Below are 21,888 nucleotides of genomic sequence, written 5' to 3'. Positions count from 1 at the left end.
TGTCATTCTGTTTAAAGCTGCAGCGTCGCGCTCACTCTTCCTCCTCTCTTTCTCTGTTTCTGATGGCCCCCACACCCCCACCCCATGCTCCCTCTTTTCCTTCAAATTTCTTTTTTTTCTTTTTTCTTTAATAAATGCAATGTTCAAGCATTCTCTCCTCTCCTGCGACACCTCACTGAATAAAGCACTTTCTTTTGCCGAGCTCGGGCGGGCTGCCTCGAGCTCAGGCGGGCGAAAGAAAGTGCTTTAGTCAGTGGGGTGTCGGGGGAGAGGACTGCCTCACCAGCCATAAACCTCATCGCACGTCACTGCTATGGAAACAGTTTCTGTTAAACTAGTAGGCAGTAAGGCAGGTGAAATTCATTTCAGAGAGGGATTTGTCTATGCCCCAGAATTAGAGTGTGACAGACTGAGGAATCAATATTCTTGGCTATATGGCTGTTTATGTTTCTTTCTAGTCTGTTTCAAAAACTCTGCAGACTTATAAAAATATGCCCCTGTAAGTGCATCAAGGACATGTTCAGTCTGAATTATTTAGTAAACTACAACCTGAGAAAAGTACATATCATGGACCACATAACATAGTCCCATGGGATGCACTGATTATGATTTTTCATTACTTTCATTTTTCCGTCCTTTTATTTTTCTTGATATATTCATCTTAATCATTATATATAATTAGCTAAGTGGTTAACTAAGTCCCCATTGCCAGTCCAAAGAAAAAGACAAACAGGCCACTAATACTTGGTAGATAAAAATAGTAGCAGATGTTGATTTTCTATTTAAATGACAAAAAATGTGATTATGGAAGCTGAACGCTAAATATTTGGAAAGAACTGGGCTAGCTGCCTTATCAACACTGACCATTATTACAGATAATTTATCAAATGCTAACTTAATACAGAAGTGTATGTAACACAGGTGAGTTTATTCTAGTACAAGGATCCCCAGCTCCCAGGCCACGGTCCACTACCAAGCCATGGCCCATTTGGAACTGGGCATGCAGGCAAGTGCGCGCATGCACGCACATGAAGCTCCCTCATGTGAGTGGTGGCCATCTTGCATTCACACACAAAACCCGCCTTGCACGACCAGTAGCTGCTTGTACTCAAGTGCAAAGCTATCTAGCCCACTGACCACTCATAGGTACTATTCGCCCCCCCCCTCTCCCACTGGGCCGCGAAGCCAGAAAGGTTGGGGACCATTGTTCTAGTATATAACATAGCATAAAAGGAATATTTCAATACATGTATAGAAACACTTGTTTTACTTCTATTTTTACTTAGTATTCTGCATATGTATGTTAGCACTCACATCATTATTGTAAATAAACACATAGTTCAAACATAATGGTCAATTTGGAAAATACAAAGCCTGTTTTAAAGATGCTTAGGACCATGCAACAATTTCAAAGCATCCAAAATCATGTGCGTTTTGATGAAATAAATAGATGACAACAGAAAAGATGTTAGATATGAAATACTGCTTTCAAATGTAATCTAAAATTGTAGAACGTAAGAGCACTAAGATTCAAGTCATTTAAGTTCATGATTTCACCACCACCACTCCCTCCCAATTCTACTCATTATTGCATGCAGGTTTAATTCCTGAGCATAGAATATATCCTCAATTTAAAAAAAAATACAGGAAGGTAAATTCATTGCCTTCCATTGCTGGTAAAATATTCAAAATATATTTAGCAGCGTAAAATTTTTATGTTACTTCCAAATATTCTTAAAGAACCTTTGACTGGGGAAGCATGGAATAATTCGTTGCTTCATTAATTATACAAATCTTGAAATAATTCTTTTGACTATGTATACAGATTTTAAAACCCCACAGCTAATTTTTAGCAAAGTTGTACTTCTCTTATTTTTTTTTCCCCTTGGAATCACATCAGGTCACTATGTACCTGTGTTTTATCAGCCCAACTTCAAGGAGGCTAGCTTTCAGACATTGCCTAACCTAGCTTGCTTCCTCTCCCCAACCTCCTGTTCAGCTCACATCTGGATTGGCTTAACAAGTAATTGGAAATGAAGCCTCCTGATTTCCCGTTAAATGCTAGGCACAGGAAAAAGAAATAACACTTGTTTTTCAGTGAGCTCCAAAATCAAACGCAAACCAAGGAGCTGCCTGTGGTTTGATGGCAGCCACCCAACATTTCTGAAACCCATTCCTGGGGGAAGGGAGCAAATCAGCAATAAGGACACAGGTCTGCCTTTTAAGAAATGCAAACGGTTTTTTTTAAATTACCAGCATTAAGCTGAGTAACTATTCTGTCATTGTAGATGCATGTTTTACATCTTCAGATATATAAGCCATTTCTTTAAAACTCAGGGGATTACTTTGTAAAAGAAGCTTGTACCCCTCAGCATTTTGAGATGCATGTGGTCCTATAAAAATCGATACTGGTATGAAAGGAAATAAAATGTTTTCTAGAGAGCAGACTCAGAGCTGTACACTGTGCATAAGGAAAGGCTGCACCTGCAGGATACCTCTTCGCTTGAGCAGGTGTAGCTCTGGTTATGAACTCTTGACCAGAGGTTGGTTCCCATGGTTCACCGACAAATGCACGCTCGACAAAAGCGCGCCGACGAAACCGCGCCGAGAAAACCGCAAGGTCGAAATCACGCCGATGAATGAGCGCAGAAGCGCGCAGACAACAGCGTACCGACAAAACTGCGCCTTCAACAAACAAGTAATAACAACCTAATAACCCTAACCCTAAACCTAACCCTGAACCTAACCATGAACCTAACCCTCAACCTAACCCTAAACCTAACCCTGAACCTAACCCTGACCCTAACCCTTACCTTAACTTAAATCGTGCTTCCCTTACCTTAACTTAAATCACGCTTTTGTGGGCGCGATTTTGTCGGCGCGTTGTTGTGGGCGCGTTTATGATGTCGCTATTTTCTCGCTGCGGTTTTGTCGGCGCGCTTTTGTCGTGCGCGCATTTGTCGGGTCACGGGTTCCCATGAGTAGGAACTTGCAGCAAATATATTGTGCCCCCTCCAAAAAGAATTGTGGCCAAAACCGTTTAACATAGTAATCTATTACACATGATCTTAATTGGCTATTTAAACCTAGGATGCCATGCAACCACAGAATGAGGTATCTAAGGAAGTTTCACTGTAGTTTCCATAACAACCAGTTTCAATCCAGCAGGAAAGATCTGGAGCCGTGAAAGTCAAAGGGCCCACCGCTTGAAGCAAAAGTTTCCACCAGCTGAGCAGCACCTGCAAAGGCCACCTCTCTGACACAAAAAGAAAACACGATAAAGTGGCCTCCTGCCAACATGTTCTTGTGGAAACTAGCTTGAAAAAGAAGGGTGGGAGGAAAGAGGACAGAGAGAGGGGAATTAGCCAAAGTAGGGGGGGGGGGGAATTCCCTTTCCGTCTAAAATGGTGCTGTAGTTGGAGATACTTAAAAGAGAGAGAAAGAAAGAAAGAGAAGGGGGAGAGAGAATGAAAAAACCTCCCACAACCAGTGGGAGTTTTAAGTATCTCTAGATTTAAAAAGCTCTGCTAATAAAGCTGCTTTGTACCATAAGCCAGATATCTCACATACCTTTGAAGACACAGGTGTAATTGTCTAGGTTTTCTCTTCTATGGATTTCCTTTTAACTGAAACTCCAAACGGTGCAGGATTTGTGGAGAATTAAGATAGGAAGGTAGAACATTCCACTAATGTAGTTTAATTTGTTCCTTTTCCTAATTGATCCAACTACGACTCTTCCGATTATGCGACAGGATCGATGGGGCCATGAGGACTGAAATTGAAGTATTAATTTGGGGTTCCACCACAAAACCGCGGAGTACAAAATCACGCTCGACGAAAGAGCGCATTTGACGTCATCACAGCGCGACGAAAACATCGCGCTGTGATCGAAAAATGTAAAAATAAAGCGAAAACCTTACCCTAACCCCCCCAAACCTAACCCTAAACCTAACCCTTAACCTAACCCTAAATCTAACCCTAAACCTAACCGTTAACGTAACGCTAAACCTAACGCTAACCCTTAACCTAACGCTAAACGTAACGCTAACGCTCTAAACCTAACCCTAACCCTTAACATAACCCTAACCCTAACCCTTACCTTTATGTGAATCGGCTTGGTTTAATTTTAATTTTATTTCAATTTTTAATTTTTTTCGGTGCGCTGTGATGATGTCACATGCGCGATTTCGTCGAGCGCGATTTTGTCCTCCGGATGGGTCACGTTAATTTGGCCCTCTCTCATTTAAACTGGGTTTTGTATACAAAGTTTGTCCATTGGGGATCAGAAGCTGCAGTCCTGCAAAAGCTACTGCTCCTAGTTAGCATAGCTGAACGGGGCTGCTAGAAACTGTAGTTCATCAAAGCCAGTTTGATCTAGTGGTGAAGGCATCAGGCTAGAAGCCAAGAGATTGTGAATTCTAGTCAAGCCTTAGGCATGAAAGCTGGCTGGGTGACTTTGGGCTAGTTACTCTCTCTCTCAACCCAACCCACCTAACGGGATGTTGTTGTGGAGAAAATAGAAGGAAGAAAGGAGTATTGTGCATGTTCGCCAATTTGAATAATAAAGATGGAAAATGAAATCTAACAGCTAACATTAACTATTATGCAGTAGCAATAGCAATAGCAGTTAGACTTATATACCGCTTCATAGGGCTTTCAGCCCTCTCTAAGCGGTTTAGAGAGTCAGCATATCACCCCCACAGTCTGGGTCCTCATTTTACCCACCTCGGAAGGATGGAAGGCTGAGTCAACCTTGAGCCGGTGAGATTAGAATCGCTGAACTGCAGCTAACAGTCAGCTGAAGTGGCCTGCAGTACTGCACCCTAACCACTGCGCCACCTCGGCTCTTTTAGTAATTCTTCACTCATGGAAAAATTTGGGGAGGGGGAACAAACACAATCTAAAGAAGAAATAAAAGGAACTGTAGAAGTTCAAGGAGAAAAAAAAATACATGACCATCAATGAACTGAGGAAAACTCAAGATAGTTTGAGCTAAATAATTGTGTATGGAAAGAATGTTCTGCCATGTTCACAATATAAAATCAATCAAAGCTAGATTATTTTTATACACAATTGGTAAGGAACGGGAATTATTCTTTCTACCTATTTGATCAATTCAGCTGAAGCAGTTATTAAAAAACAAAGAGAAGGAAGCGATAAAATCCAGGTGTCTTACCAAAGGGAAGTTTGATTTCTATAAGACTGCAAAATATGTTTGATATAATCATGACAACTCCAGTCATAAAACTTTACTGTAGAAAGACCATAAATAACCCAATTATATGATCCATGTTTTGCTTTAAAGAGGAATTGAGTTTCAAGACCCAGGAGGTTCCCTGCTCAGATTAATGTAGCTCAGGTGCTAGTATGTTATGAAACATAATACTCCATTACATGAATTAATTTACAGCACACTCTATGCATTTTAACACAGAGCTATGCTCCATTAGACATATGAACTGCAGCTTCTTTTTGATTATCTTCCAACTTCTGTTCAATTCACTTTCAAGAATATTTGATGCACAAGTAACTAAAGATAGCAATCTTTCATAATGATTTACTACCGCTATTAAATTAGTCTATCAGTATAGGTGAGCATAATTTATTTGCTAATAAGTTAGAAGTTGTGATGGGAAGAAGCTACCTACCTGCTTTTCAGTGCAAATTAACTTCTTAAAATATAGTAAATTCAAACTCCTTTTTTTAATTGATTCAACTCCCAGAATTCCCCAGCTAGCATGCAGAAATACTCTGGATTAGGGTTTCTGGCAGGTCCTTTTCACTTTAGGCATGATATGGAAGAACTGTTTTTTTAATGTTATTTTACTTCTTACAATTTATAATTTTCTGAGTCATCTTTTGGATTGGAAGGCCTAAAATCTGGGTAAATAAATGCATATTTTTAATAATTCTTTTATTGGATCTTTGTTTTGAAAAATCACAGCCATTGAAAGGTAAAACTCTACATGGGGCAGCCCTTGAAGAGTATTCGGAGACTTCAACTCGTCCAGAACGCAGCCGCGCGAGCGATTGTGGGTGCACCTCGGTACACCCACGTTACACCTATCCTCCGCGAGCTGCACTGGTTACCGATCAGTCTCCGGATACGCTTCAAGGTGCTAGTCGTAACTTATAAAGCCCTTCATGGTATTGGATCTGGTACTTGAGAGACCGCCTGCTGCCAATTACCTCCCACAGACCCATTAGATCTCACAGGGTTGGCTTCCTCCGGGTTCCATCTACTAGCCAATGCCATCTGGCTACTACCCGGGGGAGGGCCTTCTCTGTGGCAGCTCCGGCCCTCTGGAATGAACTCCCCGCAAGGATTCGGACCCTCACCTCTCTCCAGGCCTTCTGAAAAGCCGTCAAAACCTGGCTTTGCCGGCAGGCCTGGGGTTGATGAGTTCCCTCCCCTCTCGACATGTATGGTTGTGCGACTGTTGTCTACTTTTATTATTTGTATTTGGTCTTTTATGTTCCCCCTTTTTCCCCCCCTTGAATTGTTCGCCGCCCTGAGTCCTCCCGGAGAAGGGCGGCATACAAATAATAAAATACAAATACAAATACAAATAAAACAAAATGAGGGTGAGAAAAAGATTGTTTGATTATCTCCTTTTGGGCTATTTTCTCAGCAAAAAGACCCACCACATATTTTGTTGGGTGATATAGAGGAAAACATATTCCTCAGCAGGGGTCAATAACATTGATGTGATGGTGGTGGGAGAGGATAAATTGGTGGCATGAAAATAAGTTCTCTCTGTTATGAAGGAAGGCATTGGAAAATTCATGTTTCATTCAATTTTACCTTTTTGGCTACTAATGTATTATTTTTTTCCTTCTTCCTCTCCCACATCTCACTTTGTTATAAATCTCTCTTCACTTATTTGTTATAATTTTACTGCTTAATCAGGGTCCTGTCAATGGTTGCCAATCAGGGAATAGTATTAAATCAATAAATCAATAAACATTGACAACCAATTAAGAACCTCTTAAAATCATGTGATTTTAAGAAAACAATCTAAGACAAACTAAAATCATGGTAAACATATGTCACGACTGAGAGTTTTTTTTTTTCAATGAATAGGAGGCACCATTTTAATTTTTTAATGGACGGTGTATTCAATCTTCCTGCAAACACAGAAAATGATGTGTATATAGAGAGAGGGTAAAAACTCTTCATCCATTCATAAATTTATGCCTGAATTACATCAGTAAATTCAAAATTGAAAGACTATAGCAGGTGGAATTGCCCTTTCCACTCACGGTTATATAAAAAAGGGATATTTCAGAAAGTCTTTGATGTGGAAAAACATTTCATTGGATTGATTCCACTTCTTCATACAAAATTGTATGACTTCAGGAGAATTAGTCCACGTGATTTCTCTCTTATACTTTAGGTCACATTCTGTAGAGCTGTGTCCATTCCTCACACAGTTATTTAGGTTAATTAAACTTATCCAAAATATTTTCTATGAGATTTAGATGGAAGAGCCATCACAATACAGTTTTCTCCAGTGAAAAGTAACAATGAAAATTGGGGATTTCATTTTAAGCAATGTGTTGTCCAACAAAACAGAACACTTTATGGACTGGCACATTCATTCAACAAATCCATCAAAGACTGTCTGCCACTATTTCTCAGTTCAACAACTGTGCACCAAAAGTATGTATTTTATTTTAAAAGCACAGGGGAAAAAAACATGCTATATATCAAAGAAAATGTATAGAAACATATCATATTCAGGTAAGTATGCATAATAGTTTTTGGAGATTTCTTTAATAGTTTTGCAATTTAAAAAAAAATTTTTTTTCTTTTAAAATCTAAGAAAGATTGATTCCTTACTGGCGATGCCCTTTTGTAAAACTGTCATACAATACTATATTCATTATTTTGGAGAATGTCCTTTCAGGTGCCAGATGTGACATTTTCCAGAGATTATTTGTTGCTTGTATAACTCTTGTATAATCTATTAAATAATGTTTGTTTCAGAAATTGGGATGTTAAATGATGAAGTTGTAAGGAGTCATCATGAGACATGATATCATAGCTTAAAAATTCAACCCAAACAATCTGTCTGGTCAGCTCTACTAACAGCACATCCTGGCCAATGGTCAATGTGTGTAATTTATTAAATAGTAGGTGACTGCTGGACCGTTCTTCAGAAACATGCCATGGTTTCATGTTGGGCTTAAGATTGAGCCTTTACCAAAACCTCAGCTCAAACTCTGTCCTGATCATAAGGGGCTCAACTCAACAGGAACTTTGCTGGCAGACCACACAGCAAGCAAGTTTCTTACTAATTTCTTACAGTGCTCTTAACCTTTGACATTATAGCTACTGCATCTTCTAAAGATAGTGATCTGCCAGAGGCGCCACAGTTGATCAAAGCAGGAAACCTACTGTAGTCGATAATCACACAGTAAGGGCAATCCTATAACCTTCCTCTACCACCACCCATGTTAAACAAAAATTCAAATAAGCCCCCACCCGGGCCCCTAAGAGATTTTTGCTGAAATGTTGAGAGTTAATTAACATTTATTTTTCTCTGTCCATATCCATCAGTCGCATATGAAACATTACTACACAAGGTCAGGATATTTCAAATACTTACAATGAAAAGTCTCTGGATCCCCAAAGCAAGTCTTTCTGTTTTCACTTTCCATGTTAGAGGCACAGGAGAGTTCAGGAGGAACACCAAAGGTTTCTGATGAATATGCATTGAAGCAATTGGGTTCAAATGCAAAACAACCTGTAAGATTAAAACAAAATAACTCAAGACACCACAATTACCACTTGATCCAATTCAGCAATAAATTAATAATAATTAGCATTTCTGCTATAGGGGCTTAATTACATCAGGGGCCACCTAGTAATTTGCACATAGACTTGCTCTCAGATTTGAAATATTTTTTTCTATTTTCTACAGAAAGAGTAAGGCCAAATCTCAAAATCAACAGCACTTAAGGGTTACATAACTGATGAATGGAGGGACGCGGTGGCTCAGTGGCTAAGACGCTGAGCTTGTTGAACAGAAAAGTTTGAATCACTAGCGCTGTGTAACAGAGTTAGCTCCCGTTACTTGTCCTAGTTTCTGCCAACCTAGCAGTTCGAAAACATATAAAAAATGCAAGTAGAAAAATAGGAACCACCTTTGGTGGGAAGGTAACAGTGTCTTGTGCGCCTTTGGCGTTTAGTCATGCCGGCCACATGATCACGGAGACGTCTTTGGACAGCGCTGGCTCTTTGGCTTTGAAACGGAGATGAGCACCACCCCCCCGAGTTGGGAATGACTAGCACATATGTGCGAGGGGAACCTTTACCTTTAACGAATGAATGAAATGTCGAGACTAGCATCATTTGGCATGTGCTGAACTGAAGCTTATGTCTTTTCCAGGCAAGAAGATAGGGGAAGAAGAAATACCTTCTTTGTGTCTTACTCTCTTCAGCCCTCCTCCTCCCAACAGTGGCAAGATTAGACATGCAAGTTAGGGAATGTAAAGAGCAACAGGATGGAAGTGAAGGATGTGCCTGAAGGCATCTTGCCAAATAAAATTGCACCATGTCTCAAAAACATGGGATTTTCTAAGTTACAGGCAGAGCTGGAAGCGGGGGGGGGGGGGGGGGGGGAAGGTGAGTGGTACATTTAAGAACACATTTAGCTCATGACCAAGTTAAAAATTAAACCTGAAACTTCCAAATCATAGTTTTTACATCCTGGGCATAGTTCTCCTCAAGGACCAGGGCTGGCAAGAACATCCTTGTTTGAAATCACCCAATCTGCTAATTATAATGAGCGACGATAGTAAAGACACGAACATCTTAGTTGCCATTTGACCCAGCAAAATAGCACTTAAAAGGGGGGCATTGTCTTAAGTCATGCAAATATCAATAACATAATGATGAAAAAGAGAGGAAAGTAACAAGCAATGCAGCATTCTGAAAACATTCCAGATTCAACCCTGCTTACTGGAATTCTGGGAGTTGAAGTCCATACAGCACAAAAGTGCCAGGGAGACAATGCCCTTTCAGTTTGTTGCAACCTGGTTTCATACGTACTAGCTGATTTTCAGATCGTTCCCTTGAATTTGCAATCTTTGATATTATAAATTCCTACAGCATCAAGAAGCACATGGATCTCATGACCCTGTTCAGGGCACAAGAAGAGAATATTATTTGTGCAAAGCGTGGGCTGGAGGAAATTTAGACATAACCTAGGTAACTGTAAGAGGAGGTTTGCTAATTAAAAGAACCATCAGAAAAGAGAATTTTGCATTTGTGAAGAAGACCTGTTCAAGGGCACAAAAATTTTCCGTCCTGGCAATTATCATAAAAGCTCTCCTTGTTTGTAAATCATGTGTTTGCTTTGTTTTGGAGATTTGTTTCACCTTATCAATGTTTGGAATACAGGACATACTAACCCCCACATAGTGGCATGTTTCCTTCATGGGCCTGTATAAACAAGATTTTTTTTTATTATTCAACTTCCCTCTTAACTTTGTTAAAGAATTAAAGATATACCAAATACAACAGGACACAATCAGCAGATAAAAATGAAAAGGACAGATTTGGCAGTACATGAGGCATAACACAATTAATGTAATGAGTCAGGATTATGCCAATAAAGGCAAGATAATTAAAAGTCAGGGCCACTTTTAAGCAAAAATTGTGATAAAGTATACCTTGGACTATATAACACTTCAAAATTTGGGTAGAAAAACCCCATGTTTGTCTACCATTTAAATAGGCTTTTGCATGTAGAAAGATTATGTGCCAAAGAAAAGATTAGAATTATTTTTCATAACTCTTTAGTTTTCTATATTCAGTCTGGTTTTTATATAAGAAACATCAAATCACACAATCCATCAATCTATATTCTGAAACTGTTTTCTCTCAGAAAAGATTATAATTCTCTTTTAAAAATCCATTTACCAGCACTTAATTAAAAAGTAAATGCAAGTTCAGCATTGTGGTTAAAAAAAATAAATGGCCATGCTTTTAGAAAATTCTCATTTTTTTCTAGAACGACACTTACTTTATTTTGCACCTTAAACATCTATATGTATTCAGTGCAAATTTATACAATTAGGATTTGTTTTCAGAAATGTTCTACAACATAGACAACATCAAGTTGGTAAAGACGGCAACAATTTTGGTCTCCCTGGAGATGCCAGGATTGTGGAAGGCTGAATATTACCACAGCAACCAAATTACAAAAACAGACTGAGAGCTCATGCCTATTATTCCGGCAGAGTAATTTATATTACAAAGAACAGACTAGGGCATAATACTGGAAAATAATTAAGAAAACAATCAACAAACCCTATTAGCTTTATATAACTTTAGGACGGGAAATCCTACACATTACACACTCCCACACACAATGTCATTATAAAAGTAAATATCTAAGGTTTTAATATGGTGAAGCACCTTGCTAGTGGGAAGGACTCCAGATTAATTCACAGCATAGCCATTACAAAATCGTGTTAACAATGCAGGGTAAAATATATCAAATTACAGTGCCCATATTGAGACAGCTGTTCAGAAAAGCATGGGAGAGGAAAAAATGAGTTATAAGCCTGAGAAGTTTCTATCTTCAAATCACAACATTCAAACATTATGTTTTGAGGGAACTTTTATATGAGCCTGATTCATTGGCTGGATAAAAACTAGTCCACTGCATCTTTTTAGGGTAGCCTGCTTAATTTGTTGCTTTCCAGATGTGTTGGCCCACAATTAATTCTAATAATCTCAACCCAAAATGGTCACTCATGAAAACCGTTCTTCAGTACACCTGGATTAGACCTTCCAAATTACCTTGAAGAAAGCTGTTAAGATGATTGTCACAGAATTATAAATCCAACTGCACTACATATTTTTAAAGAAAGTTTAGAAAATGTATATGGATGCCCAGCTTGTATTAGGGTAACTTTGCCCAGCATAAATCCATAAAACTCAAGGAGAAGTCCAAAATTATAATTGGAGCCACTAATGTCAACCAGAAGAAAGCAAAGTTTGATGTACAGTAGCAAATAGATGGGAGTCATCCAACACTCATTTTACCTTAGGTTCAGCTATCTTCCTTGCTCACTTTTGTGGTACCACTAGAGTAGCATTTCTCAACTTTGGCAACTATAAAAGATGTGGCCTTCAACTACCAAAATTCTCCAGCTAGCATAGAAGTTGAAGTTCACATTCGTTAAAATTGAACATTACCCTTGAGATAGGTAAAACTGAGTTGTATTGATAGATCTGTCTTGAATCACCTTTTGTGGATATCACTAGAATTTCCCACATGAGGCTGATATTAACTCAACAGAATGAACAACACTACTATTCTAATTCTCAAAGGCTGGATTTGGCCCAGTTATTTTTTTTCCAAATGTTGATCTCTAAAACAGGCTCCTTCACCAATATGCTAAATATTTCTGACGTTTAGTTTTTGTTCTTATTGAACTCTGCAAGGCCACCCCCCAGCTATGCATGCCTTTTATTTGGAAAAAAACGGGCCCATTTTTGCCAAAAATGGGCCATTTTGGCGAGGTTTGCAGAGTCCAAAAACTTTTTTCGGAAAGCTCTTTACTTAGAGTGGTCGATGAGAATTACATTGATCAAGTGCTGTGACAGCAGAAACAAATCTTAGGTGTTGCACGTTGTTAGCGATTTCCTTCTACAGCACATGGATAAATACACCTGGAAACATCTACCTACCTACCTACCTACCTACCTACCTACCTACCTACCTACTCTCTCTCTCTCCCTACCTACCTACTGTATTTCTCTCTCCCTCTCTCTCTCTCCCTCTATCTACCTACCTACCTACTCTCTTTCTCTCTCCCTATCTCCCTACTGTATTTGTCTCTCTCTATCCCTCTATCCACCTATCTATCTATCTATCTATCTATCTATCTATCTATCTATCTATCTACCTACCTACCTACCTACCTACCTACCTACCTACCTACCTACCTACCTACCTACTCTCTCTCTCTCCCTACCTACCTACTCTCTTTCTCTCTCCCTACCTCCCTACTGTATTTCTCTCTCTCTCTATCCATCTATCTATCTATCTATCTATCTATCTATCTATCTATCTATCTACCTACCTACCTACCTACCTACCTACTTACCTACTCTCTCTCTCTCCCTACCTACCTACTGTATTTCTCTCCCTCTCCCCCTCCCTACGTGTTTTAAAAAATTTGCCTCTTCAAAACCTTGGTGCGTCTTATACTCCAAAAATACAGTAATATGTTTCTGGGTCTTACAGCCAGAGCAGAAGAAATAAGATTTAGACAAAATCAAATGAGCAAGAACCTGACACAAAGCTAAACCAACAATTCACAAAAGCATTCTGTTTTAGATAATGCACCAGATCCATATAATGTTTCCTACATCAGTAGCACTCAGCTATGTTCCAATTAGGCAAAATTGTGATTGGCAACGCAAAACCATGAGTTTTGGCTGATGTTTAGGTCCCGACAAACCAAGACAAACAGATACATACAGTTCATAATGTGGTTTGAGCATCTTATGAAATACAAAATGTACAAAAACTTGTTATGTGTCTGTCTGCATTATCAGTACCTTGCTTTGCCAAACAGCAAAACAAGTAATAGTGAACAGGTCAACCAGGATATAACAGAGAGCTCAAAAAACCCCATGGCTTTGCTTCTTAACTCAAGAGTCCCATAAAACTTATATAAAAATAGCTAGAATGAAGATTTAACTCCCTATTACTAAGGAAATCCAGCCAAGAGAGTTTTCCATCTAAGCCATTTTGAGAAGGATGGGGGGGGGGGGATTGGGGACAACGATTGAAAAATGGGAGAGAAGAAAGACCAAAAATACTTTTCAAATAGCCATATTCAATCTGGGGACTATAAAAGTCAATAGTTATAGGGCTCTACAAAAGTTTTGAATACATGTCTATCCTGAATTCATCTCCTACTATACAATGCACAATAAATATTTTTTGTTCGATTATTTACATCCAGATGCTAATGATTTATTAATAATACACACATAAATCATAAAATTGGTTCTGGCGTCGAGTTACTGATTTCTGTACATTTTGGGGCCTAAACAAGAACAGTATGAATCTCCCAGGGTTACTGTATGTCATAGAATTATCTGTGGTTTGTTCTCTAATTTCCATTCTTTGTTTATTATTTCTTTAGTCACTGAACACTGTCATTCCATTCCCCCACCCCCAGCAAAATGAAACTATCTTAGGAACAGAATTTATCTCTCCCTCATTATCCCAGCACATTCAAACCCCATCAGCCTAATCAGAGAACTGAAAAACCCAACCTGCTAATCATATTATGTCTTGAAGAGGGATAGAATGTATAGTGGTATAGAAAAGAACATACTACATAACAATAAATGTATTCCTCCATATATGAAAGCTATAATGCGCACACCAGTGGTGGGATTCAGCCAGTTCGCATCTATTCGGGAGAACTGGTTGTTAACTTTCCGAGCAGTTCGGAGAACCGATTGTTGGAAGAAATCTCCTTTTGTTTTTCTCCACTTTACAGGGCTAATCCTGTAAGGAAGGCAGGAAGGAAACATTCTGGTGTTGTTTCTAGCCTCATCTTTATTGCCCTGCTTACAGAAACCGCCTCTCCGCTTAACCCTTATTACATTGTCACAGCTAAGGTGAATCGCCCATCGACCTGAGTGATGTTGAGTTGGCCACGCCCACACAGTCACATGACCATTGAGCCATGCCTACCCAGCTGGTCATTAGGGCAGAGAACCTGTTGTTAAATCAATTGAATCCCACCACTGGCGCACACCTAACTCTTAACAGATGTTTACTAAGGAAGAAGTCCACATTTGGCAAGTGTGGACATATAAGTTGCGGAATAACAAACTAAAAATGCATAGCAAGGGAATAGTTAAGAGAAGTCTTTTCAGGCTTTTCAACATTTTGACTATAACTGGGAGAGCTGTTATAAAATTAGTTTATTTTTGGTCTGCATATTCCCCAGATATAAAAAAATATCTACTTTTTCTGGTGGAATAGTTACCAGATAGCTTGGGGATGAAACCAAACAGTACATCACACTTCAAAGTTAAGTTTTTTTTCCTGTTGCTGTTGTTATGTTCCTTAGAAGCAACAACAAACCACAAAAACAGAACCAAAACAGTCTGAAAAACAACTGTCACCAATTCAAACATACCATGATGAATTAAAATGAGTCTCTATTAAATCAATTAAATTTAGGATTGAATTATCTGGTGATTAAACACGTTGAATCATATCTCTCACTGATGAATTCAAACTTTCCATCTTCAAGCAAGTGTTTCCTCAGTGTTCTGTTGTTGATAAACCCATGAAATCTACTATGGAAACCAAATGCATTTTAAGTGTACAGCAGATTTTTGGACACTGTACTTTCAGCACATTAGGAGCACCAGTTGCACCAAAAAGAAAGAAAAAAGACTAGAAATCACCATTAAGCTCTAATCAAAGAATGAACATGAGGATCCATGGATGAGATAAAATGTATTACCAAATGAGACAATAAATTCCAACCTTACAGATACCGCAGTGTTTTCTGATTTTAAAATTTCATAAAATTGAAATATAGGCTCTATGCATAAAGAAATTCAAATTTTGTATATGTTTGATGTTTGATGTTGATGTTTGATGTTGATGTTTAATGAATTTATAGGACGCCCAATCCCGAAGGACTCCGGACGGCTTACAACAATACATTTTAAAAATAGAAAAGTTAAAAAACACAGAAACATAGATTAAAAAAAAACGCAACATACACCCAGTCTAATCGGGGCTGGAACTCAGTCATGAGTTCAACAGCCCGGGGCCTGCCGGAATAGCCAGGTCTTAATAGCCTTTCGGAAGGCCATGAGAGTGGGTAGGGTCCGGATCTCTGGGGGCAGTTCATTCCAGAGGGTCGGAGCGGCTACAGAGAAGGTCCTCCCCCGGGTGGTTGCCAGCCGACATTGTCTGGCTGATCGCACCCGGAGAAGGCCCATCCTGTGTGATCTTATCAGTCGTTGGGAAATATGTGGCAGAAGACGATCTCGCAGATATCCGGGTCCTTGGCCATGTAGGGCTTTAAAGGTAATGACCAGCACCTTGAATTGCGCCCAGAGACCAATAGGAAGCTAGTGCAGCTCGCAGAGTACAGGTCTATATATTTAACTGTGATTTAGAAATGGTTTCCAGTTTGAATTAAATTCTGTCAGATTCCTTCTCCTCCTCTTCCTCATCTTTAAATCACTTCATGTGTCAAGGAAGACACACAGTTATGGCTCTTGCTCTTCTGGCAGCTTCAATGATTGTTAATTCATATTGCTGTAATGTGTCTTTGATGCATTCACTGTCAGATTAACTTTTAAAACATGAAGTCATTCTAAGCATCAAAATACATTCCCACAGCTTGGTTAAATCACTCTTCCAATGAAGTGATCAAAGAACTTTTCCAGGAAAAGGCATGCAATATCCTTGCACCATTTTGCATGGTCAAACATTAACATATTTTTTAGAAATAGGTTTAATAAAGTTTCATTTAACAAATAGTGCGAAATAAAATTCAATTTTTACGATGTGTCTCATTTGGGTAGAAATAATCTTCCAGAATTGTTGAGCTTTATCCAATTGCCACGAAATAAGAAAGAATGACCCAATCTGCTAAGTGCTTTTTCACAATTTTTAGAGGATGGACTGTCCATTTTGCAATTAGTACTGAGTAATATATCAATGTCACACAATTATCTCTACTATTTGGAGTGAATAAAAAATTCTTCCATTGAAAGTCTCATTGTTGCATATCTATTACTATATCCAAATTTAGCATCCATTTAATCACATAATCTTTGACTTGTTAGGTTTCTAAGTAATACTTCACTAGCAATTTATTAAAAATGCCCAGATGTTATATGCTACAAGGATTTGTCTTTCACTCATTTCTCTAAGTACTTTTCCTTGTTTCTCAAATCCTTTTAGTACCACGATAGTCATTTAAACATAATCAGGTGAACTAGACCATTTTGAAGTAAGTATCTAAAAAAAACCCAAAAGATTATAACTTCATCTTATATCAAATCTTATAATCAAAATGAATTACTGTCTCCCCACTGAGCAGATTTCATAGGTACATGATCTTGTATATATGACTGAGCCAAACACATACTTGTCCGCCTCATCAATGCATTCTAAGTGAATTTAAAATGACTCTACATTTTAAAGAACAATATTTGGGGGGAAAGTGTAAATTTCAGGTAAAGACAGCAAAGTCAGTTCTCAGTTTCCCTTGGTTGGTGAGCATTCACAAATATGCTAATAAAAATCATTTTGTGACAAATATTTCAGACACTGTTCAAGAGACCTTATCTGAATGAGATGGCAACAACCAGTAATCTCCACAGTGTGTGTTTCTCTCCTTCAGCCATGTCTTTTCTTAGAGACCATTTTGCTTAATGACCAAGTCTTTGGAACACTAATCAAGGAGACGGTATAGTTCAGTGGTTCAGTGGTTCCCAAACTTGGCAACTTTAAGACTTGTGGACTTCAACTCCCAGAATTCTCCAGCCAGCTCAGCAGAGCTTCTGTGAAGTCCACAAGTCTTAAAGTTGCCAAGTTTGGGAACCACTGGTATAGTTTGTGTTCTGACCCCCCTCCTCCGTCCAGGAACAAAAGCCGAGACAAACGTAAATGAGAATGTTTTTTAATAAGTCCAGACTCTAGTCCAAGCGTTGACCTCAGCAAGAAGGGCATGGCACAAGCAGTCTCTTTTATAATCTGGAGAGGAGCTTAATGAGCATCAGCTGAGCATAATTACCTCTTGTAATTACATAGTTGTTCTTGACCCTTCGACGGCGTGCATCCCGGAACAACTCACAGGTGGTTTCTGGATCACTCTCTCTTGTCTCCTCCCCACTGATCCAAGGCTCAGGCACCACCTGGTGGCCAACCAGTCTCTCTGCACCCTGCTCGGAGTCGGAACCCTGTCCAGGGTCCTCCACATCCTCCAGGCCAACTCATAAGGCCCCTCGCTGTTGGAGTCTGGTGGCAGCTCCAACGGCTCCTGCCAGGCCACAACAGTTTGATAGGTGACTTGAAGCCATTAACTATTTCTCTGCCTCACCTTATTCATAAAGGTGCTGTAAGACTAAAAAAGAGTGAAAGAAGAGTGTGCATCCAAAGAAAGCATAGTGTGTTTAAATGTATTAATAAGATAACTCTCATTAAAGACGTTTCGGCCTACAGGATTATAGAACTAGCCTTGAAGGTATGCCAGAATAGCTAAGTAAACATCCACTGGGCTTGGGAAAGAGGACAGGGTGAAACTTAAGATAACTCCACCTTGATTCTCTTTGGTATAAGAGAGAGCAAAGGCCATCTCTATCAGGCTTTCAAGATTGTGTTACTATATCCTACGGTATTGTTTTTCAACCTTGGCATATTTAAGATGTCTGAACTTCAAGTCAAAGAATTCCCCAGCCAATACTGAATAATTCCAGCTAATGCAGGGTCTTCGTTCGCAGGAAAACAATTTAAATGCCATTATTCTAAACAAGAGTACCGTATACTTTTCTCAGTGATCCCATCTTGAGTTAGCTGTAAAGAAAGACTTCTTTATTCAAACATGTTCTGTAAATTACAGTTTTAGGACTCTTCAGAAGCAAAACACCCAAGGAACTGACATAAATGTAGCTCTGCTACTGGCAGTAGTTGCAAACGCTATAAAACATTGCCAGTATCTTTATCCATGTCAGCCACAAAAAGCTTTCCATTTGCACTTAATTCTAACAACCGATTTGCACAACGCATTTCTCTTCCTTGGACCTATTAATTTGATCAGCACTCAGAAATAAACAGTTTAAAAAGCACATAAACCCTACACCAAATTTATATTGAGACCTATATATTGTAAAATGGTACACAACTGATACATTAGGAATAACTGAGTCAACTTCTGGGTATCTTTGCTTTAGAAGATTTATATTTTTAACTGTATCAACAAGGCAGGATTGAGAAAATAGGGGACAGATTGAGATTTTGATGCCTATGCGGAAAAGGCAGAAGTGGGGAGGGAGGGAGGCAGATAGCATTTATAATGGGATAGTTCGATAACTTTGATTCTGGAATTAATCTTATTTGTATGCACAGAAATGTGAACATGTTCTGATTATTATATATGTGTATCGCAGTGTCTGTTTATATAGGAAACATACTACATATATACATAATAAGCATGTATCGTAACATATAATGAATGCTATATTTTAAAAATAAAATAACTAAAATCAGCATCCGAAGTTATGCACTTTCTATTAAGTTATTTTAACAATGGGAAGAAACAGAAATGTCTGTTATGTCCCCAAATGCTTGTGTCACCTTGCTGCTCCCCCAGTAGGAGTACTTCAGGCCACTAGACCCGGGGGGGGGGATATATGTCTAGTCTACATGTTCTCCTCCTACTTATTCCTTTGGTTCTCATTCAACATTCAGGGAGCGCTGCCTTGCTTTTCAAAAACATACTGTGTTTCCCTGAAAATAAGATCGGGTCTTATATTAATTTTTTGCTCCAAAAGATGCATTGGGGATTATTTTCTGGTTAGGTCTTATTTTGGGGGAAATACAGTACTAATTGCGCCCGTCTGGCTGATGATCTTAACTGGGGCTTATTTTTTGGGGTAGGGCTTATGTTGTGGCCTGGCAGGAGCCGTTGGAGCTGCCACCAGACTCCAATAGCGAGGGGTCCTATGAGTCGGCCCTGGAGGATGTGGAGGACCCTGGACAGGGTTCCGACTCCGAGCAGGGCACAGAGAGACTGGTTGGCCACCAGGTGGCTCCTGAGCCTTGGATCAGTGGGGAGGAGACAAGAGAGAGGGATCCAGAAACCAACAGTGAGTTGTTCCGGGATGCACGCCGTCGAAGGGCTACTCGGGGTCAAGAACAACTATGTAATTACAGGAGGTAATTATGCTCAGCTGATTGTCATTAAGCTCCTCTCCAGACTATAAAAGAGACTGCTTGTGCCACACCCTTCTTGCAGAAGTCAGCACTTGGACTAAAGAGAAACTAACTTGGCAGGCTGGATTGTTGCCAGATTTTGTTTGCATTGCTGCCAAGGTTTGTCGGACTTGCTGCCAAAGTCCTTATCTATTTGTTTACTTGGCTTTCACCGAGAGTCTGGATTGGCTATTAAAGGACATTCTCATTAAGTGTGTCTCGGCTTTCCTTACTGGACGGAGGAAGGAGTCAGAACAGGCTTATATTACAGCACCCTGAAAAATCATGCTAGGGTTTATTTTCTGGTTGGGTTTTATTTTCAGGGAAACAGGGTAAATGTTTTTGCATTCAAGATGGCCATTCACAATTTTAGAGCCCTACCCCTGTTTCTGGGTTTCTGGAAAAGTGCTAAGTGAGTGTAGTTGCAATGTTGTAATTGTAAGTGTATGCACACACATTTGTATACTATCACGAGTATTTGTGGGTGAGAATACTTTAGCCAGTCACAAGCTGTTGCTGTCTGCATTTTTCTGACCATAGTGCCAGCTGGGGCTAGACGGGACAGTGAGTTTCCTAGGTCATCCTGAAAGCTTTTATTAGCATGCCAGCAACTTTCTTTGGGGATTAAATAATAAAACACAAGGAAAGAAGAAGGATCACCATCTGCTGGGCAGCTTTAGTCTTTCTATAAGACCCTATAACAGAAAGCCTCAGCTGAGGATTTAAGGAGAGCATAGAGCCACTAATTCACAGTATCCATTTCCTTTTGCTTTTCACACAAGACCACTGTGGCATCCCCATGGCAGTGGTGGGTTTCAAAAATTGTTTGAACCTACTCTGTGGGTGTGGCCTCCTTTGCGGGAGTGGTTTGCCGCCCATGTGACCGGATGGGAGTGGCTTGCCGCCCATGTGACCGGATATGAAGATGCCGACGACACTTGTCAGAACCACCTTAAATTACCTCACAGACAGCACTGGCATGCATAAGAATATGATGTAAACTTGTTTTTTAAAAGGCATCTTTGGTTTGCGTTAAAACAACTTCAACACACGCAATGTTCTGATTGCACCACAAACGCAGTAGTCATCCTTACCTTTCACAGAGGCACTGAGTTTTATAAATATGAGCATGATAGTGTAGAATAATCATATCCAAGGACCAGGGGTGGGTTTCAAAAATTTTTTGGAATCTCTTCTGTAGGTGTGGCCTGCTTTCCGGGTCCACTGGTGGGACCTCTTCTAACCAGTTTGGTAAATTTGACGAACCGGTTCTACCGAATAGGTGCAAACGGGTAGGAACCCACCTCTGCCCCATGGTCACATTATCAAAATTCAGACAACTTGGCAACTGGCTTGTATTTATGGCTATTGCAATGACCTGGGGTAATATGATTACTTTTTGCAACTTTCTGACAAACAAAGTGAATGGGGAAGCCAAATTCACTTAACAACCACCTTGTTACTAACTAACTCCAGTGATTCACTTAACAACCGGGGCAAGAAAGGTAATAAAATGAGGCAAAACTCATGTAATAAATGTCTTGCTTAGCGACAGAAATTTGGGCTCAATTGTGGTCGTAAGTCGAGGACTACCTGGATATCCTTGTATTGCTGTATCTTCAACAGAAGATCTGTGAGCAAAGCTGCAATGTTCACCTCACCACTTTGAGAAATGAAAACTCTTATTTCATTTACGTCTAAGCATTTTTAAGTGCTGCTGGAGATCCAGGATCAATTGCATAAGCATGCTGTATTTGTCCAGGCATGACTCAAACAATCCATCGAAGTTAAAAAGAAAAAGAAAAAAGAAATGGCCTACATCATTCTACAGGAGAGAAAGCCTTTGTGAAATCAATTAAGGGAGCTTCACTTATCATAAATTTGGCAGGGGACA

The 21,888-nt window shown here is 39.5% G+C and overlaps 1 protein-coding gene across 3 annotated transcripts in view; it reads right to left on the bottom strand.

The window, feature by feature from the left end:
• TGFBR3 (transforming growth factor beta receptor 3) overlaps positions 1 to 21,888 on the bottom strand; it is a 187,180-nt gene that overhangs the window by 65,131 nt on the left and 100,161 nt on the right. For all 3 annotated transcript variants that reach the window (XM_032218372.1, XM_032218371.1, XM_032218373.1), the window contains exon 4: positions 8,613 to 8,750. In XM_032218372.1, coding sequence (XP_032074263.1) covers positions 8,613 to 8,750 — 138 coding nt within the window. The remainder of the gene's footprint in view (positions 1 to 8,612; positions 8,751 to 21,888) is intronic.

Source organism: Thamnophis elegans, chromosome 5 (genome assembly GCF_009769535.1).
Source record: "Thamnophis elegans isolate rThaEle1 chromosome 5, rThaEle1.pri, whole genome shotgun sequence".
NCBI classification, from domain to species: Eukaryota; Metazoa; Chordata; class Lepidosauria; order Squamata; family Colubridae; genus Thamnophis; species Thamnophis elegans.
Note: the sequence above shows the minus strand (reverse complement) of the source record. Positions and strands in the feature narration are given on the sequence as shown.